Source organism: Macaca thibetana, chromosome 12 (genome assembly GCF_024542745.1).
Source record: "Macaca thibetana thibetana isolate TM-01 chromosome 12, ASM2454274v1, whole genome shotgun sequence".
Lineage (NCBI taxonomy): Eukaryota > Metazoa > Chordata > Mammalia > Primates > Cercopithecidae > Macaca > Macaca thibetana.
Genome location: NC_065589.1, coordinates 39,884,033 through 39,908,649, shown reverse-complemented (window position 1 = coordinate 39,908,649; position 24,617 = coordinate 39,884,033). Strand labels below are relative to the sequence as shown.

Sequence of the window (24,617 nt, the reverse complement as noted above, 5' to 3'; positions counted from 1 at the left end):
TTAATTCAAAGAATTGTTTCCATCAAAGAGATTTTTACAAGCACTTGAAGAGAAAAGCCATGCCTGCCATAGTTTTAGTCATGCAATGGTGGAACTTAGCAAAAGATGGACATTGTATATCTTTGATTTCCTTACTGCCTCCTTCCAGTATACTATAGACCTTGGGAAAAATCATGGCCGTGGAATATACCATACATAAAGGCATACATGTCTTTAAACATCTAGATTTTCTTTTGCTATAGGAAATGCATTATTCCCTTGACTGTCTTAGCTCTTCATTACATGCAGTGCTCATGGGGCTGAGCCGCCTGCATGGTAACGGGGCTGTCGAGGGAACTGAAAGCAGCATTGATGATGGGGGTTTCTTACATTCTAAGATACATATGTTGAATCCTGTGTCAGATAGCACTTTGGTCCTTGGTGTTTGAAGCTTTGACAGAGCTTGAGTTTTAAATTCCTTTTCTGTGCTGTAAGTTAACTGTTTTTTAAAAATAAAAGAGCTTGTTTCCAAGTTGTTTTTTTTTGTTGTTGTTGTTGTTGTTTTTTTTTATTAAAGTTCTGTGACTTAAAAGCATTGGGTTGTCTGTTCTGTCTAGGCCAAAACAGCTTCATGAAATCCCAGCCTTTTATTGTCCTGACAAAAACAAGGTGAATTTCATTCCTAAAAGTGGATCTGCTTTCTGCCTCGTCAGCATCCTCAAGCCACTCCTTCCCACCCCAGATCTTACACTCAAGGGCTCTGGCCACAGCCTGACAGTCACCACTGGCATGGCAACCACTCTGCTGCAGCCTATTGCTGTGGCCTCCCTGTCTACAAACACAGAGCAAGACCGAGTCTCTCGAGGAACAAGTACAGTCATGCCATCAGCTTCTCTACTCCCACCACCAGAACCAATTGAGGAAGCTGAAGGATAGGTCACAGTGCAAAGTGGCTGTTGTTCTGGGAAATTGGAAACCTCCTCAGATCACTGGACTCTGATGGCATCGTGCACTTCTGGCCAGCTGTGGTGTGCTCCAGCTCTCCAGTGACATGTGACGGTGAGGCTTCTGGAAGAAAGGATCCCCCATGATGGCTCTGCCTGACTTGTGAACGCCAACCCTCAGTGCTTAGCCTGCTTTTTATCAAAGCACTGATTGCAACAAGAAAGGTCTCATTCTTTACCTTTGGAGAGACAATATCACGTTTTTGTTTTCGAATTAGACTTCTTTAAAACACACACACACACACACACACACACACACCCCTGATCCTTGCCAACATGATTCCTAAAGGGAGATGTGACTGATGCTGCAAGAACCATCTTTTCTATGAAAATGACTATTTTATAATATACCAATGTTACATTTTCTGAAACGTAGCAAACAGGATGTTCAAATTTTCTTTGGTGGCCTCTGTTTCTTGTTCCCTTTCTAGATGTGTGCTTTTCTCAGCTGTTTTCAGCTTTGGGACCAAAGGGATTGTTGATGTTTTCCCAGCAATCTTAATCTCATGACTATGTTCTTCTCCCAAACAAGGATTGATAGGTAAATGCATTGAACAAGTATATATAAAAAGAGATAAAAAGCAATATTCGTACATTATGTGATTTATGTTTTTTGATGTCAAAAGTTTGTGCTTTGGGTGAAATATTTGTATAACTGCTGTTTCTTCACTACTCCTGTACACATTTCACCATGTGGTCAGAAAAATTGTAGTCCGAAGACAAGTGCTTTAATATGTTTTCACCCATATTGGAACTTGATTTAAAAGTCAGTGAGCCGAAAGGAAGCTATCCAGTGTTGATTGATAGCTAAGAGTAAGGAGCCCCTTTGGTTTTCTGTGATATATATATAATATCACACGCTCTCCTTCCTTCACCACAGGTGTTATTCTACCTTTAATCATCACTGTATCATAGCCCCAAAGAGATCCTGAAATGGCTGTGCATGGATTTCCTCCTTTGCCCTTGTGATGTTGTTGTCTTGTGGATTTGGTCGGGCTAGTAGTTTGCCAGGAGTGTAATCCGGTGGATAGTGATCCGAACTGTAGCCGCAGAATCCTGTGACTGACATTTTCTTTGTGGTGGTGGTTGGCCCTGAGATTTGTTGCCTACAGATTTTGCTAATTTACCCCCTAACAATCCACATAGTGGGGAAAATAGACAAGAACTTGAGTATGAATGGTAAGCGCCTTTGAAAACTCCATACAGTTTTTGATTTGGACTCATCCTAATATAAATCACTACCAGTATCACATGGTATCAGTATTTGATTTCTGGATATATGGTAGTGAGATTAAGGAGCAGCTTTTTTTTTTTTTTTTTTTGAGATGGAGTTTCACTTTTGTTGCCCAGGCTGGAGTGCAATGGCGCGATCTCGATTCACTGCAATCTCTGTCTCCTGGGTTCAAGCAATTCTCTTGCCTTAGCCTCCCAAGTAGCTGGGATTACAGGCACGTGCCACCACACCCAGCTAATTTTGTATTTTTAGTAGAGAAGGAGTTTCACCATGTTGGTTAGGCTGGTCTCGAACTCCCGGCCTCAGGTGATCTGCTCGTCTCGGCTTCCCAAAGTGTTGGGATTACAGGTGTGAGCCACCGCACTGGCCAGGAACAGCTCTTTTTAAAAGTGAGTTTCAGTAAACAGTACTGAATAAAAGCATCCTTTTCATATCTTCATATACTACTTTATAATGCAATAATTTACTGTTCCTATACATATTATAGGCAGAAAAAGTTTTTAAATCCTTATAAAAAGGATACAGTTTAGAAGGTTAATATGTCAGCTTACCCAGACATATTCTATCAAGGAAAACCTAGTGGTAGCAATAAATCTTCGGAAAGGACTTCTTATACTCATGTACCTTTAAAACATCTAAGTAATTTAAATAAGCCCTGTTGAGTTTAAAATCGAGATGTATTGAGGTAAAACAGATAAATTCAAACATTTGAATAAATCTGTCAAGTTTTAGATGGTAGGATTGATGAACTTTGGTAGTTTCTCAATCCAAAACTAATTTATTTGGAACTAGTATGTAATGGCTTCTCAGTCATTAAAAGCTCAGTTATTTGGGGTCCACACTTTCTCACTGAGACCCTTGATATTTTGCCTTCTTTGTTATGCATTATAACTTGACTGTATCACCACTGAGTATCTGCTGTATCAGAAGTTCAGAAGAAAAGGTACAACTGAAATCAGAATGGGGGTAGAGGAAGTTAAAAACAATTTATTTAAAAAGAAACTTTGGTTTTTTGATGACTTGAATTCTGTTAAATCTGTGTTCCTGGCCTTGCACTTCTGTTCCTCTTCCATCTCCATCCTTGCTAGTCACAATGGCATTTTAGAACTAGAATGCCACGCTGTAGAGGTTTTTTCTTTTGCTCTGTTGTGCATATTTGTCTAATTCATATCTTTCTGTGGAGTTTCATATATCCTTAATCTAAAGTAACTTAAAATTGGAATGGAAGAACAAGTTTCACAATTATTTACAGTCTTATAAATAGAACTTCTAGTCTAATGTTTGGTTGTAAGGAGAATGTGAATTTGCAGGTAAATGAATTGTATGGCAACCAGACAGATCCCTGGGGTTTGGGAGAAATAGAGCTTGAGATTTCAAAAAAAAGGTACAAGGTACAAAACAACTCTAACTGCCAGTGCCAAAGGGCTAATTTTTAAGCATGTAAGCTTTATCACAGTCTTGAAAAAACATTAACCATAGGTTTATTCAGCTGTTTTATTTAACCCTTAGTTCCCTGGTGGTTGATTTTTTTTTTTTAATGGGTCTTCAGCTTTCCAGTGAAATGTGACACTCTCAATAGAATGCATAATGTTGGTTTCTAAAATTACACTCCATAATTATTGTTATTCTGTAGAAAACTGTACAGAAGGTAAATAGAATAGCTTCAATGGGAATATAATTTAAAATTTTTTAATTTTATAAAAATTTACTTCCATTGCATTAAAAGAAATGGGTAGCATGTGTCTTTCAGAGAAAGGAGCTATTTGGTTATTCACTTTGTCAATCTTAGTTTTTTTTTAATCTTTAAACAATTTCTTCTTTGTGATGATAAAAATTATATAAATTTACTGTTTCTGATCATGACTGAGTCTATTACTTGTCATGGCTTTTGTAAGCAACTGTGTTTTAAAAATACCGGTTTTGCCTCTTTGGTTACACGTGGTGAGCATGGATGTCAAGATTATTTTTCAACTAGATTATTCAATTTGTTTTATATTTCTTATACTTCATACTTATGACCACAGTCCAAATCAGTCTTTTAGAAGGTGCTCTTGCTAACTGTGGAATATTTCACAACATGAAAGTCCTTTTTCTCCACTTTCAGTGGTTGGCTTTCACTGAAAGAAAGTGTAAAAAAAGGCAGAATTTATAGCTTTCACTATGTCCAAGACTAGGACTGGGTTATAAAGATTTTCTTTTGTGAAGGAAAATAAAAGAAAATTTGCCAGTACTGCATTGACTTTACTATTGTAAACTTAAGATTCATTCCTTAGTGCTTGGAATTTTGATGTCTCAAAACCAGATGAGTGGAAGTGCTGAATTTGCAAAATAAAGCTAAGAATGCTTAACTCCGCACTTTAAGGTTTAAGTTATACTCTGACCAAATTGATCAGCAGAGCAGCCCTGAACAGCATTTTGTTTATACAGTCTTGTTGAAGAATAGAATTTTTTTAACCCTCCATTTTTTGTCTCTGTGGAAGCTGTGTAACTCTTTTTAAAACACGATTTAAAACATTTTGTTATTCTAACAATTCTTTCAAAAAACAGCATTTCCAATGGTAATCGGTATTGTTACGCTGTACTTATGTATTCCCTGTACCTGAACACTTGTTGCTGCCTCACAAGAAAATAGAACTTTTATGTTAAAAATAAAGTCTGTTCTTCTTGAGTTTTTTTCTGTGAATTTTTATGAATATTGTCCAAATTCAATTACATTTCTTTTTGGACTGGTTATTTAGCTTTTAAGTGGTACATTGTTTTTCTCAAACTAATAGAAAAATGTGTTTGTGTTCAGCAGCAGGTTCCTTGCTAGCCCTCACTTGACCTAGAACTGAAGGTACCTGCTCTCTGGGGTAAGTGCTAGGCACACATTGACATCTAAGCAGCACAGAGAGATACCCGTGTGTGAGGAATTCACTGCTTCACAGTTTTGTTAGAGGTAACTTAGCTGGGGCAGTTACCTAAATTCAATATAAAGTACATAAAGAGGAGTTTTTTTGTTTTGTTAATTCTTGGTAATTCAGCCATATTCTTTCTTTGTGACAGTGTCTTATATATGCAAGACAGTCGTTCAGTTTCAGGGGACAGTTGTTGAGTTTTGGGGGTTTTGTCTGTATCCACACAACAGAGCTGGTCAGAAGGCTACATTGTAATAACTTAGAAAGTAGGGACACATTTTAAGTGACATACGTCACAGTAATTTTGCCACCATGCCTGGCTAATTTTTATATAAATTATTTTTATTTTCGTAGAGACAAGGTCTTGTCACATTGCCTAGGCGGGTCTCAAACTCCTGGCCTCAAGTGATCCTCCCATCTCTGCCTCCCAAAGTGCTGGGCTCAAGGGATCCTGCCGCCTCTGCCTCCCAAGTGGTTGGGACCACGGGTATGTGCCACCATGCCTGGCTAATTTTTATATAAAATTATTTAATTTTTTTTTTCATAGAGACAAGGTCTTGCCACATTGCTTAGGCTGGTCTCGAACTCCTGGCCTCAAGTGATCCACCTCTGTCTCCCAAAGTGCTGGGATTATAGGTGTGAGCCATTGTGCCTAACCTGTTAACATTTTTGAAATATTATTTCTGAGCAAAAAAGTTAACGAGAGTTTGAGGATAGCTAATGTATTTACACAGTAATTTAACATAGTATCAAATGCAAAGAGAATTCTAAAATTGGCACGTAAAGTTTTCTCCCTTTCTCAGTGTTCCCCCACCCCCACCTTTAAAGAGGTTGAGGAGAGCAAATATGTGAAATACAGTCCTTGTAGTCTCTTCTTCGTAGTACTTTCCCTGCTAATGTGTAACAGATACTGGTTTTTTTCCTTTGCTAAGATTAGGTGTGCTTTTAAAATATATTTTAGTATGATAATGCCAATAGCCTTTGTAGCTCTTTGATTCAGTGTTTTCCCAACTGTTTGGGTCTTGAAATGAATTAAATGGGTTCAACCAACTTTTAAAACAAGAAACAGAACAGAAAACATAAGTATATTCGTACATAAGGAGAATATTTTTCACGTGTAAAACTTTTTGTTAGATGTATATACATATGTCCTAGCTTGTCGTGTAAAAAGTATTTCTTACTGAAGGTTGTATTAAAACAATATGAAGAATATTGCTGTATCTACAGCTTTTAGGTTTGTCTGGTATCTTAATGCAGAAATGAGACTGGAGTCTTCAAGACATTGTTTCTACTTCCCTTTAATACGTAGCTCCAAAATGTCTAGGTTTTATAAAAACAAACCAAAAACCAGAATAATTCTCTTTCATCATTTTGCATCATCCTCAAATTGAGAATTTATCTCTAATGTTCTAACTTTGATTTTATGCAGTAGTGTGGATTAGTCCTGCTGAATCATTGTTTTATAGAAGACTATCTTGGAGGCTCTGATAGTTAAAAACCAGGAGTATAACCATTTGTCTCAATTCTATATCTTAAGTAACTATTTTTTAGATTGTTGGGATAATTGAGAGGAGAAATAGAGAAAGTCCTAGATTTAGGGCCACAATTTGGGTGCTAGTTCTGGCTCTGATACTTAATGTTCATGGGATCTTGGGCCAAGAAGTCACCTTTGTGAACCTGTTTTATTTGTGTGATTAAGGAAATGCTGACAATAGTGCTATCACTTAGAAAATATGAAGACATGAAACTGTAAGCAGACATTATCTGCCTTCATATTGGGTAAGTTTATTCATTCCATGGGGGAGCCAGTGGTTTTTGGTCATGGAAAGTGTTCTCATAAAATTCATTTTAGCCTGTAAAGTTTAAAATTGTCAAAGATAAACTGAAATTGTAATAAAAATTGATAATGCCTATTGATAGCTTACCAAATATCAGACACTTTACATATTACTTTTACCCTAATCTTTATAATAACCCTTTGAAGCTGGGTACTGCTATTTTTACTATCATACAGATAACAAAATTGGAATTAGGTTAACTTTTCCACGGTCACACATCTGGGAAATTTCAGAGACTGGCTTTGAACCAAGTCCGACTCTGGAATTCAGAGTTAATCACAAAGTCTTACTGCTATTTTGCTTGCACCAGTGACACTGATAAAATAAAGATGTTGGAGTCACTGCAGATTATGTGACATTGGGCCACGCTGCCTTGTTCTTTGTGATCCTCTTCATTGCTACAGCTGCTGGCAGCGTAGTTCAGAGGGCCCAAAAGAATGATCAAGCACATTGGTGACAGACATTCTCAAACTCTTTGGTTTTTAATGTTGCTATAGCTGCAATAAATAAAAAGAAATACTCTTTAATTTGGGGAGCATATCTTTTAGAGAGGCAAAAACTGTTACAGTCACATTTCTGGTGGATTTTTAAATTCACCTGGCTTTTTTGAGGGAAAGACTTACATGGTTGGGTTTTTTTGTTTTTGTTTTTTTTTTGTTTTGAGACGGAGTTTCGCTCTGTTGCCCAGGCTGGAGTGCGGTAGGCAATCTTGGCTCATTGCAAGCTCCACCTCCTGGGTTCAAGCAATTCTCCTGCCTCAGCCTCCCCAGTAGCTGAGATTACAGGCACCTGCCACCACGCCTGGCTAATTTTTGTATTTTGTATTTTTAGTAGAGACGGGGTTGCAACATGCTGGCCAGGCTGGTCTCGAACTCTCAACCTCAGGTGATCTACCTGCCTCAGCCTCCTGGAGTGCTGGGATTACAGGTGTGAGCCACCGCACCCGGCCTGTAATTGGTTTTTAAATCTCTGTGACTTGGTAGGCCCATTTAAGAGAGAGGGGACAGTAAAATCATCTGGATCACAATTCAAATGTGTGCTTGAAGGCACTACAAAAAAAATAACCAAAAATATGTTAGTAGTGGTTATTCCTAGATGGTAGTGCTATGGCTGATTTTTTTCTTCTAGAAGATACTACTTTAAAATGAGAAAAAAGAAACAACTTTTTCTTTCATGTTTTTTTAGGTTATGGTCAGTGAGGTTTAGCCACAAGAGAGATCACAGGAGAGACACAGAAAAAAATGTTGTAATACACTCACAGGTCCTAGAGAGACAGTCACTGCATGCTGAGAGGGGGTCACATGGGAGGGGGCTCAGCCAAGCAGGTGGGGAGCGGAGAGGCCTAAGACATGGGCAGGAGCCTTTGGGTCAGGGAGAAGCACACGAGAAAAAGTGAGAACTTCACTGGTGCGTTTAAATGTTACTAGGTCATGGGCAAGGTAGCAAGGGAAACCTGGGGCAGGGGCCGCCCATATCACACTGGGCCAGGTGCTCACAGCCTGTTTGTGGAGATGCTGAGGCAGCAAGAAAACCGGAAGTTTAAAACCTACACTACAAATGTAAAAACATACACTGTAAAATCTCACCCACGACACCAGTCAGAACTTCATCTCCTTTTTGTATTTACTCTTTGGCCAATGAGTGGTTGATTTACACCACTGAGTGAGGAATCATGTCTTGACTTTAAATGCCAAGGATAGTTTGTTTTGAACTCTTTAGTAGTCTTTTAAACAGTACAGAAAAAGATGGAAAATAGTTTATGTTGGTCTTCTGGATGTGACCCATCCTGACCAACCATTTTTCTTCTCCTCTTGTCCCATAGTTTTCTTTGCCATGTTTAAACACTTTACTGTTGCATGAAATGCATTACTTTCAGTTCTACTGAATTCATATTTTAAAAGTTCGTTTTTCCTTCCTAATTTCTATATTCCAAAATTCTGGGACTGCTTCATTGCTTAAGGTAGAGAAATGCAGGGCCCTGCCAATGCTATGGAAGACAAAAATAACTGAATTAATTCTGGCTCTCTTCTTTTTATTCTTGCCTTCAATAAGTCAGGTTACATACTATGGCTTATATTTAATTGTTTGTGTCTAGGCTCAGATTTTTGATATTTGATAGTTTTTGTTACTGAAAGTATTTACACAAATAACGTACATTATATTATTTCCTATATCTTACATAGTCCCTTTCTATATGATATAAATCAGAAGGAATTCATCTCACAAGGATTTTCTTTTTTTTTTTTTTTTTTTTTTTGGTTGAGACAGGGTCTCACTCTGTAACCCAGGCTGGACTGCATGGCCCAATATCTGCTCACTGCAACCTCCGCCTCCCAGGTTCAAGCGATTCTCCTGCCTCAGCCTCCCAAGTAGCTGGGATTACAGGCACCTGCCACCATGCCTGGCTAATTTTTATATTTTTAATAGAGACAGGGTTTCACCATGTTGACCAGGGTGGTCTCAAACTCCTGACTTCAAGTGATCTGCCTGTATTGGCCTCGCAAAGTGCTGGGATTACATAGGCATGAGCCACCGCGCCTGGCCTCACAAGGATATTAATTGCCCTGGTTTTATTTTCATTCTCCCATGTCCATATCAACTCAATGTACTTTCCTAATACTATGATCTTGAGGTAAAACCCAAGTTTTTGAATAGGAAAACAATAATTGTATTAAACACTTCAGGAAACAAACTTTTGTTTTATGCCATCTTGCAATCTTTATTAAAAGAGGCTCAGAAAAATAGACGGAGCACGTTTAAACTTCCTTCGTTCTAATGCTGTAAGACCTCTACATTTCTAGATGGTCTATACAGATATGCGAAATATTTATAGTTGAAATACAAAACACTTTTTCAATGTGCAAATACTGAAACCTGTTTGTTGAAATACAGTTTGTTTCTAATCCTATCAAGGTTCTACAATTAATGAAGGATTTCAAAAACATACAAAATTACACCAATCTGATCTTATTATGCCCTGATATTCCTGCCTCTCCTAAAAAATGGTTGTAGACACACTAGGCAAAGTTTAGCCCGTCTTTAGACTTAAACATATTCTTATCCAGTATAAAATAAAGTATAGATATTTCTCCCCATTTAACATAACAAAATACCTATTTTGAGGGTTGGTCTCAGCCTACCATTGGTTAAGGATAATTAATTTACTTCTTATTGAATGTGGATTATCTAGATCGAGACAAAAAGCAACCAGTCATTCTCTGTTCTGTGCTTTTCCCATCCTTTCCCTCCTTTCTTCAGTGTGGTGGTTTTTTATATTAGCAATATTGGTTTAATAGAGCAAAATTTCTTTCTGACCACAAAAACTGCTGAGCTTCAAATAACTAATCTTGAGAAAATACAAATGTGGTTGCCTTCGTCTTAATAAAGTTACTGATATGCTCTTCAAAAATAGTGGTTGGACTTGTTGGAAGTTAGAACTGGACTTGCTAAGGAAGTTAATGTTGCTCTGGGTTAAAAGGGAAACACATACTCTGTTGAAAGAAGAAATGTTACAGAAACTAGTAACTGAATAATAACAGTCCCTGGTATGTCTCCATTTCGGGAGAACCTTTGCTTTTGGAAAATTTAGGGTGTTCCTAGTATGGGCTTTGGACTTCTGCTTTGTCTGCTTGTTAAAGTATCTGTATCAGATAACAGGGACTTCCCTGCACACACGTGAGGGAGATAAATCTCTCAGAACTAATGCTTTAGCAAGGTGACCACTACAAAGAAAAATGGTACAAACTCTCAAGACATAAAGTTAGCTTTTTTTTTTTTTGAGACGGAGTCTCGCTCTGTCACCCAGGCTGGAGTGCAGTGGTGCAATCTCGGCTCACTGCAACCTCCGCCTCCTGGGTTCAAGCAATTCTTCTCCCGAGTAGCTGGGATTACAGGCATGCACCACCACACCTGGCTAATTTTTGTATTTTTAGTAGAGACAGGGTTTCACCATGTTGGCTAGGCTGGGTCTCGAACTCATGACCTCAAATGTTCCACCTGCCTTGGCCTCCCAAAGTGCTGGGATTACAGGCATGAGCCACCATGCCCGGACAAAGATTTAGCATTTTTTGAGGCACTCAAAAGTTGAGAGCACCAGAGTCACCATGGGTACAGAATTCAGATTGGGATTCATAATCATGATCTTGGTGATTGGAACTTGGCAGAACAATGACGGTATTGCATTCTGGGAAATTTCACTGAGTATAAAGGAAGACTTAAAAAATGCTTCTGAAGAGATAAGTAATGGCTCATTAAAATCTAAAGAAATAGGAGAAATATTGTGAAAAGATTTTATGGAAAGACTTCATACCTTTTTTCTGAGTCAGTGTTTCTAATAAGGTCTTTCCAGCCTATACTGTACTTGGCCATTGTAGTAGTTTTCCGGAGAGCTTGTGGGCAGTTACTATTATAGATGGCTATGGATGGGACGTGGACTGCATTTTACCTACTCTGGTCCAATGTTTTCTATGTACCATGACAAACATTACAAGCAATCCTCTTCTAAATAAGCCTGTTTAGAATAGAACTAAGAGCACATGGAAACTACTGTGAATAACTTATTCAAAATGTCTTCTTATGGAAATGCAATGGAGTGGATGCAAAACACTTGGGAAATTGCTTCAGAATTAAAGGGTGGACAGGAAATTGAGTGATTGATGTGCATGTACAATAGCTATGTTTTTATCAGCTTACACTAACTTCCATTAAATAGCCTTCCTCTCTAATACTTAGGTTCTAAACCCTGTAGGGGTAACAGATTTTGCTTAGTAATCAAATAGAGCCTCAGATGATGTCAGCCACAAAAAGAGGGAAGTAGAAAAATGAGACACTCCCTTATTGATCACACAGAGCTTTCTGTATGTCTGCCAGATAGTATTCTGGGTTAAATTATGTCACAAAATATGGGGTAAGTATGCAAATATATGTAAGGATAAGGTGTTCATAAGTGTCTCCTCATTCAGATAGAAATTTCTAGGTGTATCAGGAATAATATTGCCAGTTGCTTAGGGAATATTCTTCCCCCTCATTTTATTTTCAGAAATAATATAAATACTGCATAATACCATATCGCAAATGTATGAAAAAGTGGGTCTGAAGACACTTGTACAAGCCTTAAGTATTACTGTGCATTCTGAGGTTTAGGAGATGGGAAGATTTTCTGTTTCTACAGAGAATGGGCTTAGCAAATTAATTATCCTGCTATTTCCCCTTCAAGATTTAATAATGGAATTAGGGAGTGTCCATTATTTTGTATGAATGAAAAAACATTACATTTTAGCCTCCAAATGAAGAAAAACAAGTATCAAGTTTCTCTGTGATTTCATTAAAGCAAACTAAGCTCTCAAATCTTATTCTATCTCTCTAACCCAAAACAAAGCTGGTCTGGTTCTAATGCTGTTTTCGAAAACAGAAAATCCTCCTTGTTACTATTTTATTTAAAAACTGACCCCAAACCACAATCCAATTTACATGCTATCTTTTTTTATCCACACATAAAATTCTCACAGCCAGCAAGGCAACTTAAAAGGGTTTCCAAAGAAATAAGCTCAACTCCATATTGACAGAATTACTCCTAGCCGTTATTTTGACATAAGTTTCAGTATCTAAATATTGCAGACTCCATAGTTTAATAATATTTTCCACATAGAAGTTTCTAATATTTTCCACATAGTACCAACAGCTGCAAATCCAAGATATGAAAGATGTACTTAACCTATTCAAATGTGGTCTTTACCATCTGTCTAAAGTTGGCTGACAGGTGTTATATTCACAAACACCATGCTTTTGTGTGTGGGTTACAATATAAACTCCTTTCCACAAAGGAAATGTGTTGCAAAATTGATGTCTCAAGGCCACTGAAGTGACATTGTAACTTCAGTCAAGCATTAAGGAGTTCATCATCTGAGTGTCCAATAGCATCTGGGTTTGAAAGTGGATCCAAGTCTGCAAATAGATTGAACCAGGCTGACATGTCTTGATTACCATTGTTGGGGGCTATTAAAAAAGAAAAAAACACATTAAAGAGTTTCAGTTTTGAAATAGTTTTTGTACCACATTTAAGATTTTGAAGTAGGTGCTTCTTTTGAATTAAAAAAATTTTAAGAAAACTGACAATAATCTATCAACTATAATCCCCTTAAGAAGTATTATTATTATTAATATTGGTAGAGACTAGGGTTTCCCTATGTTGCCCAGGCTGGTCTGGAACTCCTGGGCTCAAGTGATTCTCCCACCTCAGCCTCCGAGAACACTGGTTTTATAGGCATGAACCACTGCTCCTGGTTTAGGATAATTTTGAAAGGCAAATACAGGTAACTTCTGCTTTGATGAGATGCCTATATTTAAATGATTGTATGCTGCTCTGAGAAAGGAACTGAGTTAAAAGTGAAAAGGCAAGCAATACTGTGGTCTTCATAGAACATTTAAGATCACTTATAGAAGACTCTCAGATAAGGTTTAAAAGTAAACTTGTTCATATCAAGTAAGAAATGACATTTGTAAACACTGCTTCAAGTTGATTTATGTTTATTATAAAAGTGGTATTACAAAAATAATAATATAAGGAAAAAAACTTCTTCTACCTACCACATTACCACACCCAACATTGTCCTTTTGGTTTATAGTTGTTAATGTCTTTTCCATGTGCACTTTAAAATTTTTTGATGTGTGCATTTTACAGTATGCATTATATCTCAGGTACAACGTCTTGTTCATCAGATCCCTCACATCTCCTTATGGAGACTGGAAAATTTTATTTCTCAAGATTCTACAAGTTGCACTGTGGCAGATACTCGAGTGTACATTTGGGCTGAGGGTTGGGACTAATAAAGAATGCACAGTGGCACAGACAGTGGGTCATCTCAGAAGTCTAGGCCCTTGAAAGCCAAGGAGTTGAGAAGGCAGGGTTGAGACCCAGGGGACAGTCTTAAGAGCTGGACGTGAAACCAGAGTCACAGTGCGGAGGGTGGAAGGCAGTCCTCTTTCACGTCACGGTAACACTCAGCACAGGACCAGAGGGCTGGGGTTTGGGGTGTGGGGATCCAGAGCCCCAAGGATCAGGGCAGAGTGAAAGGCGTCACTCAGTGTGTCCAGTTCTGTTTCTGAGTACCCTGAAGTAGTCAAAATCTGGCTTTGAGTCCTGGGTGTAACACCTACTAATGAGTGATACTGGGCAAGTCATTTAACCTCGGGCTCTTGTATCCTTATCTGTAAAGTGGTAACCATATGATTCATCATTATATCAGGATACTTGAGAGTAAATTGGGGCACTATTAGTCATTATGCCAGAAGAATAGATGTCACTAAGACAATACCTGACCTCCTTCATGCAGCTGTTGAGGAGTCCTGAAAAGTATGTAAATATTGTACAGCATTATGCAAATATAAGACAGTTTTATATTCATCAGTCACAATGGGAAATAAAGGTCTGTCAGTTACATCTTTTATAGAGGCTTTCCTTGTGTACACTATTACTGCTTCCAGAGATTCTTACAGGATAGCAAGCAGAAAATGAATTCTATACAGAGAGAAAAAGCCCAAATTAAATGTAATTAATTTTCATAAAGTAAATATGCTCATAAACAATATCAGCATCAAGAAGTAGAACGTGACTGGGTATGGTGGCTCACGCCTGTAATTCAAGCACTTTGGGAGGCCGAGGTGCGCAGATCACCTGAGGTCAGGAGTCCAAGACCAGCCTGGCCAACATGGTGAAACCCCGTCTCTACTTTAAAAAAAAAAAAAAAATTAGCCGGGTGTGGTGACGCACATCTGTAATCCCAGCTACTCAGGAGGCTGAGGCATAAGAATTGCTTGAACCCGGGAGGCAGAAGTTGCAGTGAGCCAAGATTGCAGCACTGCACTCCAGCCTGGGCAACAGAGTGTGACCCTGTCTCAAAAACAAAAACAAAAAAACGTGACTACTCCTCTGAAGCTCCCCTCATGCATGATACCCTGACACCCTTCCAGTCACTATTCACACCCCCCCAACCCCAGGGAATGCCAGCGCAAATCCCATTCTGGTGTATTATTAACAGTATCACAGTAACGCTCATTAGCATATATTTTAGTCAATGGATGGATACGTTTCTGTTGGGTATGTACTTAGGAGTGGAATTGCATATGTATGTTAAGTTTTAGTAGAAACTGCCAGTTTTCCAAGTAGTAGTACCAATTTACACTCCTACACACAGGTTTTTAGATTCTAGTTATTTAACACCCTTGTCAATTAGGGATTTTCTTTTCTGTTTCATTTTAGCCATTGTAGTAGGTAGGTCTTGGATTCCATTTTGCTTTAAATTTGCACTTCCTTAATGACTAATGAAGTGAGGCTCTTAATGAATGAATTTTAAAGTTGTTAAAATTTTCAATCTTATGGCTGGGCACGGTGGTTCATGCCTGTAATCCCAGCACTTTAGGACTCCAAGGCAGGTGGATCACTTGAGGTCAGGAGTCTCAGACCAGCCTGGACAACATGGCGAAAACCGTCCCTAACCAAAAAAATACAAAAATTAGCCAGGTGTCATGGCATACCTGTAATCCCAGCTACTCGGGAGGCTGAGACAGGAGAATTGCTTGAACCCTGGAGGTGGAGGTTGCAGTGAGCCAAGATCATGCCACTGCACTCCAGCCTTGGTGACAGAGCACAACTCGGTCTCCAAAAAAAAAAAAATCGATTTTATTAAATTTTTTTTTGTTTGTTCTTGCTTTTTATTTTGAGACAGAGTCTTGCTCTGTCGCCCAGACTGGAGGGCAATGGTATGATCTCAGTTAACTGCAACCTCCGCCTCCCGGGTTCAAGTGATTCTCCTTGCCTCAGCCTCTCAAGTAGCTGGGACTACAGGTGCATGCCACCACGCTCAGCTAATTTTTGTATTTTTAGTAGAGACGGGGTTTCACCATGTTGGCCAAGCTGGTCTTGAACTCCCGACCTCGTGATCCACCCGCCTCGGCCTCCCAAAGTGCTGGGATTAGAGGCATGAGTCACTGTGCCCAGCCTGTTAAATTCTTAAGTTTAGTTTTATTGTACCTTCTTGGTGAGAGTTTTTTTCTTTTTTCCCCCTAAATTTTTCCTCGAAAATCAGCCTCAAGAATTATAGGTAAATACTGCCTTTGCTTTTTTGTGTTCGTTTCTGAAATTTATTTACTTTATAGTGTCTGTTTTAAATGATTAAGCACAACTTGTTTTAGCTGGTTTTTAAAAAGAAAAGTATAACTATAAGTTCTCTGAATCCCTGAGGGATGGCTGTATTCTGAACCTGCCAGTGTGAAATCTGTGATTTGCTTGGAATTCAGGGTTTTCCCTACTGGCTGACCTCAGAGTACTGGGAAGAATAAAATAGATGCCAGGAGTCCACACTGATATCAATGAATAAGTAAATAAGTAGGGAAAAAGGGAAAGCTTTCCCATTCAGTAGAACACTAACTCGTAAATACAGAGGCAATGAGGAAATAGAAAATCACCATTTGGCAACAACTACAGTACTAAATATTTCATGGAAGAATGATCAGTGAATGCTAAATTAGTGGGCAAAACTTCAGTAAAAAACAAACCATTTACAGTATTTCAAAACAGCTCCCACAAGATACTTACTAATTACAAAGGGAAAGATACAATAGTCATTTTGTAATGGAGAAACATGGCAGATACCACCATAACCAAATGATCAGGTTTAACATCACCAGGAGTGAAACAAAACAGATATCATGCACCCCCTGATAGGATTTACTAAGGCACAACACCATTCCTGCACTGGTAGCCCTGCCAAAATGCATAATCTGGGTCTAATTATGAAAAAACGTTAGCTAAACCCAAATGCAAGGAATATTCAAAATAAATGACCTACACACTGCAAAAATGTCAAGGTCATGAGACTCAAAAGATTGAGGAACTGTTCCAGATTAAAAGAGACTAAAGAGACTTTACTAAATGCAATGTGCGATCCTGGATTGGATCCTAGACTACGAAAAACTAAAATGAAATTGAGACATTAGTGGGATAACTGACAAACTCTGAATAAGGTCTACAGTAGATAATGGTCCTATGGCAATGTTAATTTCCTGATTTTCACTTGTACTGTAATTATGTAAAAGAATGTCCTTGTTTTTAGGAGATAAGCAATGAATATTTAGTGGCAGAGGGGCATCACGTCTGCTACTTCAACTACTGCAGTTCAGAAGAAATTTATATGTATATGATGGGGAGGTGGGGAAGAGAGAGAATATGAGTATAAAGCAAACATGGTAACATTTTGGAAACCTAAGTGAAGAATGTATAGTAGTATTTTGTATTAACTTCTGTAGTCTTTCTATAAGTCAGAAATTATTTCAAAATTTAAGATATTGATATCACAAGGATTCAGAAGTCAGCCTGAAAGGGCTTCCACTGGCCAACACAGGAACAGTGTGAGCACCAAAATCAGTAAGTTCAGTGGTGATTATAAACCACTGAAAACATATGAATCAGGCCAGGTCCACTGACTCACACCTGTAACCCCAGCACTCTGGGAGGCCAGATGGGTGGATCACTTGAGGTCAGGAGTTCAAGACCAGCGTGGCCAACATGGTGAAACCTCGTCTCTACTAAAAATACAAAAATTAGCCAGGTGTGGTGGTGCATGCCTGTAGACCCAGCTACTCAGGAGACTGAGGCAAGAGACTCACTTGAACCTGGGAGGCAGAGGTTGCAGTGAGCCAACATTGCACCATTGCACTCCAGCCTGGGCGACTCTATCTCCAAAAAAATGACAACAAAAGAAAACATATGAATCTATAGTGATAATCAATAAATGAGCTGATAAGAGAGATCTCTTGTTTACAGCAGAGTATTGAAGACTAGTGAAGGGAATGAATTATACCTCAGTAGGCTGTTTAAAAAATGTGATACATGGATGAACAGATAACCAGTTGTGTTATATCTACCAAATGGAGTATTATTCCGCCTTAAAAAGGAAGGAAATCCAGTCACTTGCTACAGGATGAACTTGAGGACATTATACAAAATGAAATAAGCCAGTCACAAAAAAGCCAAATACTGCATTATTTCAGTTGTATGAGGTATCTAAAGTAATCAGACTCAGAGAAAGCAGAATGGTGGTTACCAGGGACTTAGGATAAGGGGTTAAGGGGCATAAAGTTTCAGATTTACAAGGTGAAAAAGTTCTGAAGATCTGTTTCACAGCAGTATGAACATGCTTAATATTCCTGAACTTGAAGATGGCCGATTAGGAACAGCTCCAGCCTCCAGCTCCCAGCATGAGCGACACAGAAGACGGGTGATTTCTGCATTTTCAACTGAGGTACTGGGTTCATCTCACTGGGGCGTGTCGGACAGTTGGCACTGGTCCGCGGGTGCAGGCCGACCAATGAGAGCTGAAGCAGGGCGAGGCATCGCCTCACCTGGGAAGCGCAAGGGGGAAGGGAATCCCTTTTCCTAGCCAAAGGAAATTGAGACACACAACACCTGGAAAATCGGGTAACTCCCACCCTAATACTGCACGTTACCATGGGTCTTAGCAAACAGCACACCAGGAGATTATATCCCACACCTGGCCCAGAGGGTCCCACGTCCACGGAGCCTCCCTCATTGTAGTACAGCAGTCTGAGATCTAACTGCAAGGCAGCAGCGAGGCTGTGGGAGGGGCGCCCGCCATTGCTGAGGCTTAAGTAGGTAAACAAAGCAACTGGGAAGCTCGAATTGGGTGGAGCCCACTGCAGCTCCAGGAGGCCGGCCTGCCTCTGTAGACTCCTCCTCTGGGGACAGGGCGTAGCTAAACAAAAAGCAGCAGAAACCTCGGCAGAGGTAAATGCCCATCTGACAGCTTTGAAGAGAGCAGTGGATCTCCCAGCAAGGAGGTTGAGATCTGAGAACAGACAGACTGCCTGCTCAGGTGGGTCCCTGACCCCTGAGTAGCCTAACTGGGAGACATCCCTGACTAGGTGCAGACCAACACGTCACACCTCACACGGCTGGGTACACCCCTGAGACGAAGCTTCCAGAGCAAGAATCAGATAGCAACACTCGCTGTTCAGCAATATTCTATCTTCTGCAGCCTCTGCTGCTGATACCCAGGCAAACTCCAACAGACCTACAGCTGAGGGTCCTGACTGTTAGAAGGAAAACTAACAAACAGAAAGGACACCCACACCAAAACCCCATCAGTATGTCACCACCATCAAAAACCAAAGGCAGATAAAACCACAAAGATGGGGAAAAAGCAGTGCAGAAAAGCTGGAAAATCAAAAAATCAGAGCACATCTCCCCCTCCAAAGGAACGCAGCTCATCGCCAGCAATGGAACAAAGCTGGATTGAGAATGATTTTGATGAGTTGAGAGAAGAAGGCTTCAGTCGATCAAACTTCTCAGAGCTAAAGGAGGAACTACGTAACCAGTGCAAAGAAACTAAAAACCTTGAAAAAAGAATGGATGAATGGATAACTAGAATAATCAATGCAGAGAAGTCCTTAAAAGAACTGATAGAGATGAAAACCATAACACAAGAACTGTGTGACAAATGCACAAGCTTCAGTAACTGACTCGATCAACTGGAAGAAAGAGTATCAGTGATTGAAGATCGAATGAAATGAAGCGAGAAGTGTAGAGAAAAAAGAAAAGAAATCAACAAAGCCTTCAAAAAATATGGGATTATGTGAAAAGACCAAATCTACGTCTGATTGGTGTGCCTGAAAGTGACGGGGAAAATGGAACCAACTTGGAAAACACTGCAGGATATCATCCAGGAGGACTTCCCCAACGTAGTAAGGCAGGCCAACATTCAAATTCAGGAAATACAGAGAACGCCACAAAGATACTCCTCGAGAAGAGCAACTCCAAGACACGTAATTGTCAGATTCACCAAAGTTGAAATGAAGGAAAAAATGTTAAGGGCAGCCAGAGAGAAAGGTTGGGTTACACACAAAGGGAAGCCCATCAGACTAACAAGAGATCTCTCGGCAGAAACTCTCCAAGCCAGAAGAGAGTGGGGGCCAATATTCCAACATTCTTAAAGAAAAGAATTTTCAACCCAGAATTTCATATCCAGCCAAACTAAGTTTCATCAGTGAAGGAGAAATAAAATCCTTTGCAGACAAACAAATGCTGAGAGATTTTGTCACCACCACGCCTGCCCTACAAGAGATCCTGAAGGAAGCACTGAACATGGAAAAGAACAACAGGTACCAGCCACTGCAAAAACATGTCAAAATGTAAAGTCCATCGATGCTAAGAAGAAACTGCATCAATTAACGAGCAAAATAACCAGCTAATATAATGACAGGATCAAGTTCACACATAACAATATTAACCTTAAATGTAAATGGACTAAATGGTCCAATTAAAAGACACAGACTGGCAAATTGGATAAAGAGTCAAGACCCATCAGTATGCTGTATTCAGGAGACACATCTCACATGCAGAGACACACATAGGCTCAAAATAAAGGGATGGAGGAAGATCTACCAAGCAAATGGAAAACAAAAAAAAGCAGGGGTTGCAATCCTAGTCTCTGATAAAACAGACTTTAAACCATCAAAGATCAAAAGAGACAAAGAAGGCCATTACATAATGGTAAAGGGATCAATTCAACAGGAAGAGCTAACTATCCTAAATATATATGCAGCCAATACAGGAGCACCCAGATTCATAAAGCAAGTCCTTAGAGACTTACAAAGAGACTTAGACTCCCATACAATAATAATGGGAGACTTTAACACCCCACTGTCAACATTAGACAGATCAATGAGACAGAAAGTTAACAAGCATATCCAGGAATTGAACTCAACTCTGCACCAAGCAGACCTAATAGACATCTACAGAACTCTCCACCCCAAATCAACAGAATCTACATTCTTCTCAGCACCACATTGCACTTATTCCAAAATTGACCACATAGTTGGAAGTAAAGCACTCCTCAGCAAATGTAAAAGAACAGAGATTATAACAAACTGTCTCTCACACCACAGTGCAATCAAACTAGAACTCAGGACTAAGAAACTCAATCGAAACCGCTCAACTACAAGGAAACTGAACAACCTGCTCCTGAATGACTACTGGGTACATAACGAAATGAAGGCAGAAATAAAGATGTTCTTTGAAACCAATGAGAACAAAGATACAACATACCAGAATATCTGGGACACATTTAAAGCAGTGTGTAGAGGGAAATTCATAGCACTAAATGCCCACAAGAGAAAGCAGAAAAGATCTAAAATTGACACCCTAACATCACAATTAAAAGAACTAGAGAAGCAAGAGCAAACACATTCAGAAGCTAGCAGAAGGCAAGAAACAACTAAGAGCAGAACTGAAAGAGATAGAAACACAAAAAACCCTCCAAAAAATCAATGAATCCAGGAGCTGGTTTTTTGAAATGATCAACAAAATTGATAGACTGCTAGCAAGACTAATAAAGAAGAAAAGAGAGAAGAATCAAGTAGACGCAATAAAAATTGATAAATGGGGATATCACCACCAACCCCACAGAAATACAGACTACCATCAGAGAATACTATAAACACCCCTACGCAAATAAACTAGAAAACCTAGAAGAAACGGATAGTTTCCTGGACACTTATACTCTCCCAAGACTAAACCAGGAAGAAGTTGAATCCCTGAATAGACCAGTAGCAGGCTCTGAAACTGAGGCAATAATTAAGAGCCTACCAACCAAAAAAAGTCCAGGACCAGACGGATTCACAGCCGAATTCTACCAGAGGTACAGGGAGGAGCTGGTACCATTCCTTCTGAAACTATTCCAATCAATAGAAAAAGAGGGAATCCTCCCAACTCATTTTATGCAGCCAACATCATCTTGATACCAAAGCCTGACAGATACAACAAAAAAAGAGAATTTTAGACCAATATCCCTGATGAACACTGATGCAAAAATCCTCAATAAAATACTGGCAAACCGAATCCAGCAGCACATCAAAAAGCTTATCCACCATGATCAAGTGGGCTTCATCCCTGGGATGCAAGGCTGGTTCAACATATGCAAATCAATAAACGTAATCCAGCATATAAACAGAAACAAAGACAAAAACCACATGATTATCTCAATACATGTAGAAAAGGCCTTTGACAAAATTCAGCAGCCCTTCATGCTAAAAAAACTCAATAAATTCGGTATTGATGGAATGTATCTCAAAATAGTAAGAGCTATTTATGACAGACCCACAGCCAATATCACACTGAATGGGCAAAAACTGGAAGCATTCCCTTTGAACACTGGCACAAGACAGGGATGCCCTCTCTCACCACTCCTATTCAACATAGTGTTGGAAGTTCTGGCTAGGGCAATCAGGCAAGAGAAATAAATAAAGGGTATTCAGTTAGGAAAAGAAGAAGTCAAATTGTCCCTGTTTGCAGATGACATGATTGTGTATTTAGAAAATCCCATTGTCTCAGCCCAAAATCTCCTTAAGCTGATAAGAAACTTCAGCAAAGTCTCAGGATACAAAAGCAAGGGGCAAAAATCACATTCTTATACACCAGTAACAGACAAACAGAGAGCCAAATCATAAATGAACTCCCATTCACAATAGCTTCAAAGAGAATAAAATACCTAGGAATCCAACTTACAAGGGATGCAAAGGACCTCTTCAAGGAGAACTGCAAACCACTGCTCAGTGAAATAAAAGAGGACACAAACAAATGGAAGAACATATCATGCTCATGGATAGGAAGAATCAATATTGTGAAAATGGCCATACTGCCCAAGGTAATTTATAGATTCAATGCCATCCCCATTAAGCTTCCAATGACTTTTTTCACAGAATTGGAAAAAACTGCTTTAAAGTTCACATGGAACCAAAAGAGACCCTGCATTGCCAATACAATCCTAAGCCAAAAGAACAAAGCTGGAGGTATCATGCTACCTGACTTCAAACTACACTACAAGGCTACAGTAACCAAAGCAGCATGGTACTGCTACCAAAACAGATACAGACCAATGGAACAGAACAGAGCCCTCAGAAATAATACCACACATCTACAGCCATCTGATCTTTGACAAATCTGACAAAAACAAGAAATGGGGAAAGGATTCCCTAGTTAATAAATGGTGCTGGGAAAATTGGCTAGCCATAAGTAGAAAGCTGAGACTGGATCCTTTCCTTACTCCTTATACGAAAATTAATTCAAGATGGATTAGAGACTTAAATGTTAGACCTAAAACCATAAAAACCCTAGAAGAAAACCTAGGTAATACCATTTAGGACATAGGCATGGGCAAGGACTTCATGTCTAAAACACCAAAAGCAATGGCAACAAAAGCCAAAATTGACAAATGGGATCTAATTAAACTAAAGAGCTTCTGCACAGCAAAAGAAACTACCATCAGAGTGAACAGGCAACCTACACAATGGGAGAAAATTTTTGCAATCTACTCATCTGACAAAGGGCTAATATCCAGAACCTATAAAGAACTCAATTAAATTTACAAGAAAAAAACAACCCCATCAAAAAGTGGGTAAGGGATATGAACAGACACTTCTCAAAAGAAGATATTCATACAGCCAACAGACACATGAAAAAATGCTCATCATCACTCACCATCAGAGAAATGCAAATCAAAACCATAATGAGATACTATCTCACACCAGTTAGAATGGCAATCATTAAAAAATCAGGAAACAACAGGTGCTGGAGAGGATGTGGAGAAATAGGAACACTTTTACTCTCTTGGTGGGACTGTAAACTAGTTCAACCATTGTGGAAAACAGTCTGGCAATTCCTCAAGGATCTAGAACTAGAAATACCATTTGACCCAGCCATCCCATTACTGGGGATATACCCAAAGGATTATAAATCATGCTGCTATAAAGACGCATGCACACATATGTTTATTGCAGCACTATTCATGATAGCAAAGACTTGGAATCAACCCAAATGTCCATCAGTGACAGACTGGATTAAGAAAATGTGGCACATATACCCCATGGAATACTATGCAGCCATAAAAAAGGATGAGTTCGTGTCCTTTGTAGGGACATGGATGCAGCTGGAAACCATCATTCTAAGCAAACTGTCACAAGAACAGAAAACCAAATACCGCATGTTCTCACTCATAGGTGGGAATTGAACAATGAGATCACTTGGACACAGGAAAGGGATCATCACACACCGGGTCCTACTGTGGGGAGGGGGTGAGAAGAGGGATAGCATTAGGAGATATACCTAATGTAAATGACGAGTTAATGGGTGCAGCACACCCACATGGCACATGTATACATATGTAACAAACCTGCACGTTGTGCACATGTACCCTAGAACTTAAAGTATATTAAAAAAAAAAAATTACTGAACTGTACACTTAAAAATGGTTAGTATGGGCCGGGCCTGGTGGCTCATGCCTGCAATCCCAGTACTTTGGGAGTCTGAGGTGGGTGGATCCTGAGGTCAGGAGATCGAAACCATCCTGGGTAACATGGTGACACCCTGTCTCTACTAAAAATACAAAAAATTAGCCAGGCGTGGTGGCACGTGCCTATAGTACCAGCTACTTGAGAGGCTGAGGCAGGAGAATGGCTTGAACCCAGGAGGTGGAGGTTGCAGTGAGCCGAGATTGCACCACTGCACCCCAGCCTAAGTGACAGAGCAAGACTCTGTCTCAATTAAAAAAAAAAAAAAAGAAAAAAGAGAAAGATTAATATGGTAACCAACTTAAGT

General features: G+C 39.3%; 3 protein-coding genes across 9 annotated transcripts in view; 1 reads left to right on the top strand and 2 right to left on the bottom strand.

The window, feature by feature from the left end:
* FAM117B (family with sequence similarity 117 member B) overlaps positions 1-4,885 on the top strand; it is a 138,260-nt gene extending 133,375 nt beyond the window's left edge. The window contains exon 8 of the mRNA XM_050750830.1: positions 597-4,885. Within this exon, the coding sequence (XP_050606787.1) occupies positions 597-915 (319 nt within the window). The 3' untranslated portion in view covers positions 916-4,885. The remainder of the gene's footprint in view (positions 1-596) is intronic.
* Positions 1-24,617, bottom strand: part of SUMO1 (small ubiquitin like modifier 1) — a 1,087,495-nt gene that overhangs the window by 593,954 nt on the left and 468,924 nt on the right. The gene's annotated exons all lie outside the window — the stretch shown is intronic.
* Positions 7,265-24,617, bottom strand: part of ICA1L (islet cell autoantigen 1 like) — a 98,346-nt gene continuing 80,993 nt past the window's right edge. For 4 of the 6 annotated variants that reach the window (XM_050750888.1, XM_050750890.1, XM_050750889.1 and 1 more), the window contains one exon: positions 9,646-12,946. In XM_050750888.1, coding sequence (XP_050606845.1) covers positions 12,831-12,946 — 116 coding nt within the window. In that variant the 3' untranslated portion in view covers positions 9,646-12,830. Of the gene's footprint in view, positions 7,450-9,645; positions 12,947-24,617 lie in introns of those variants that run through there. The other 2 variants (XR_007718131.1, XM_050750892.1) reach the window with 2 other exon arrangements.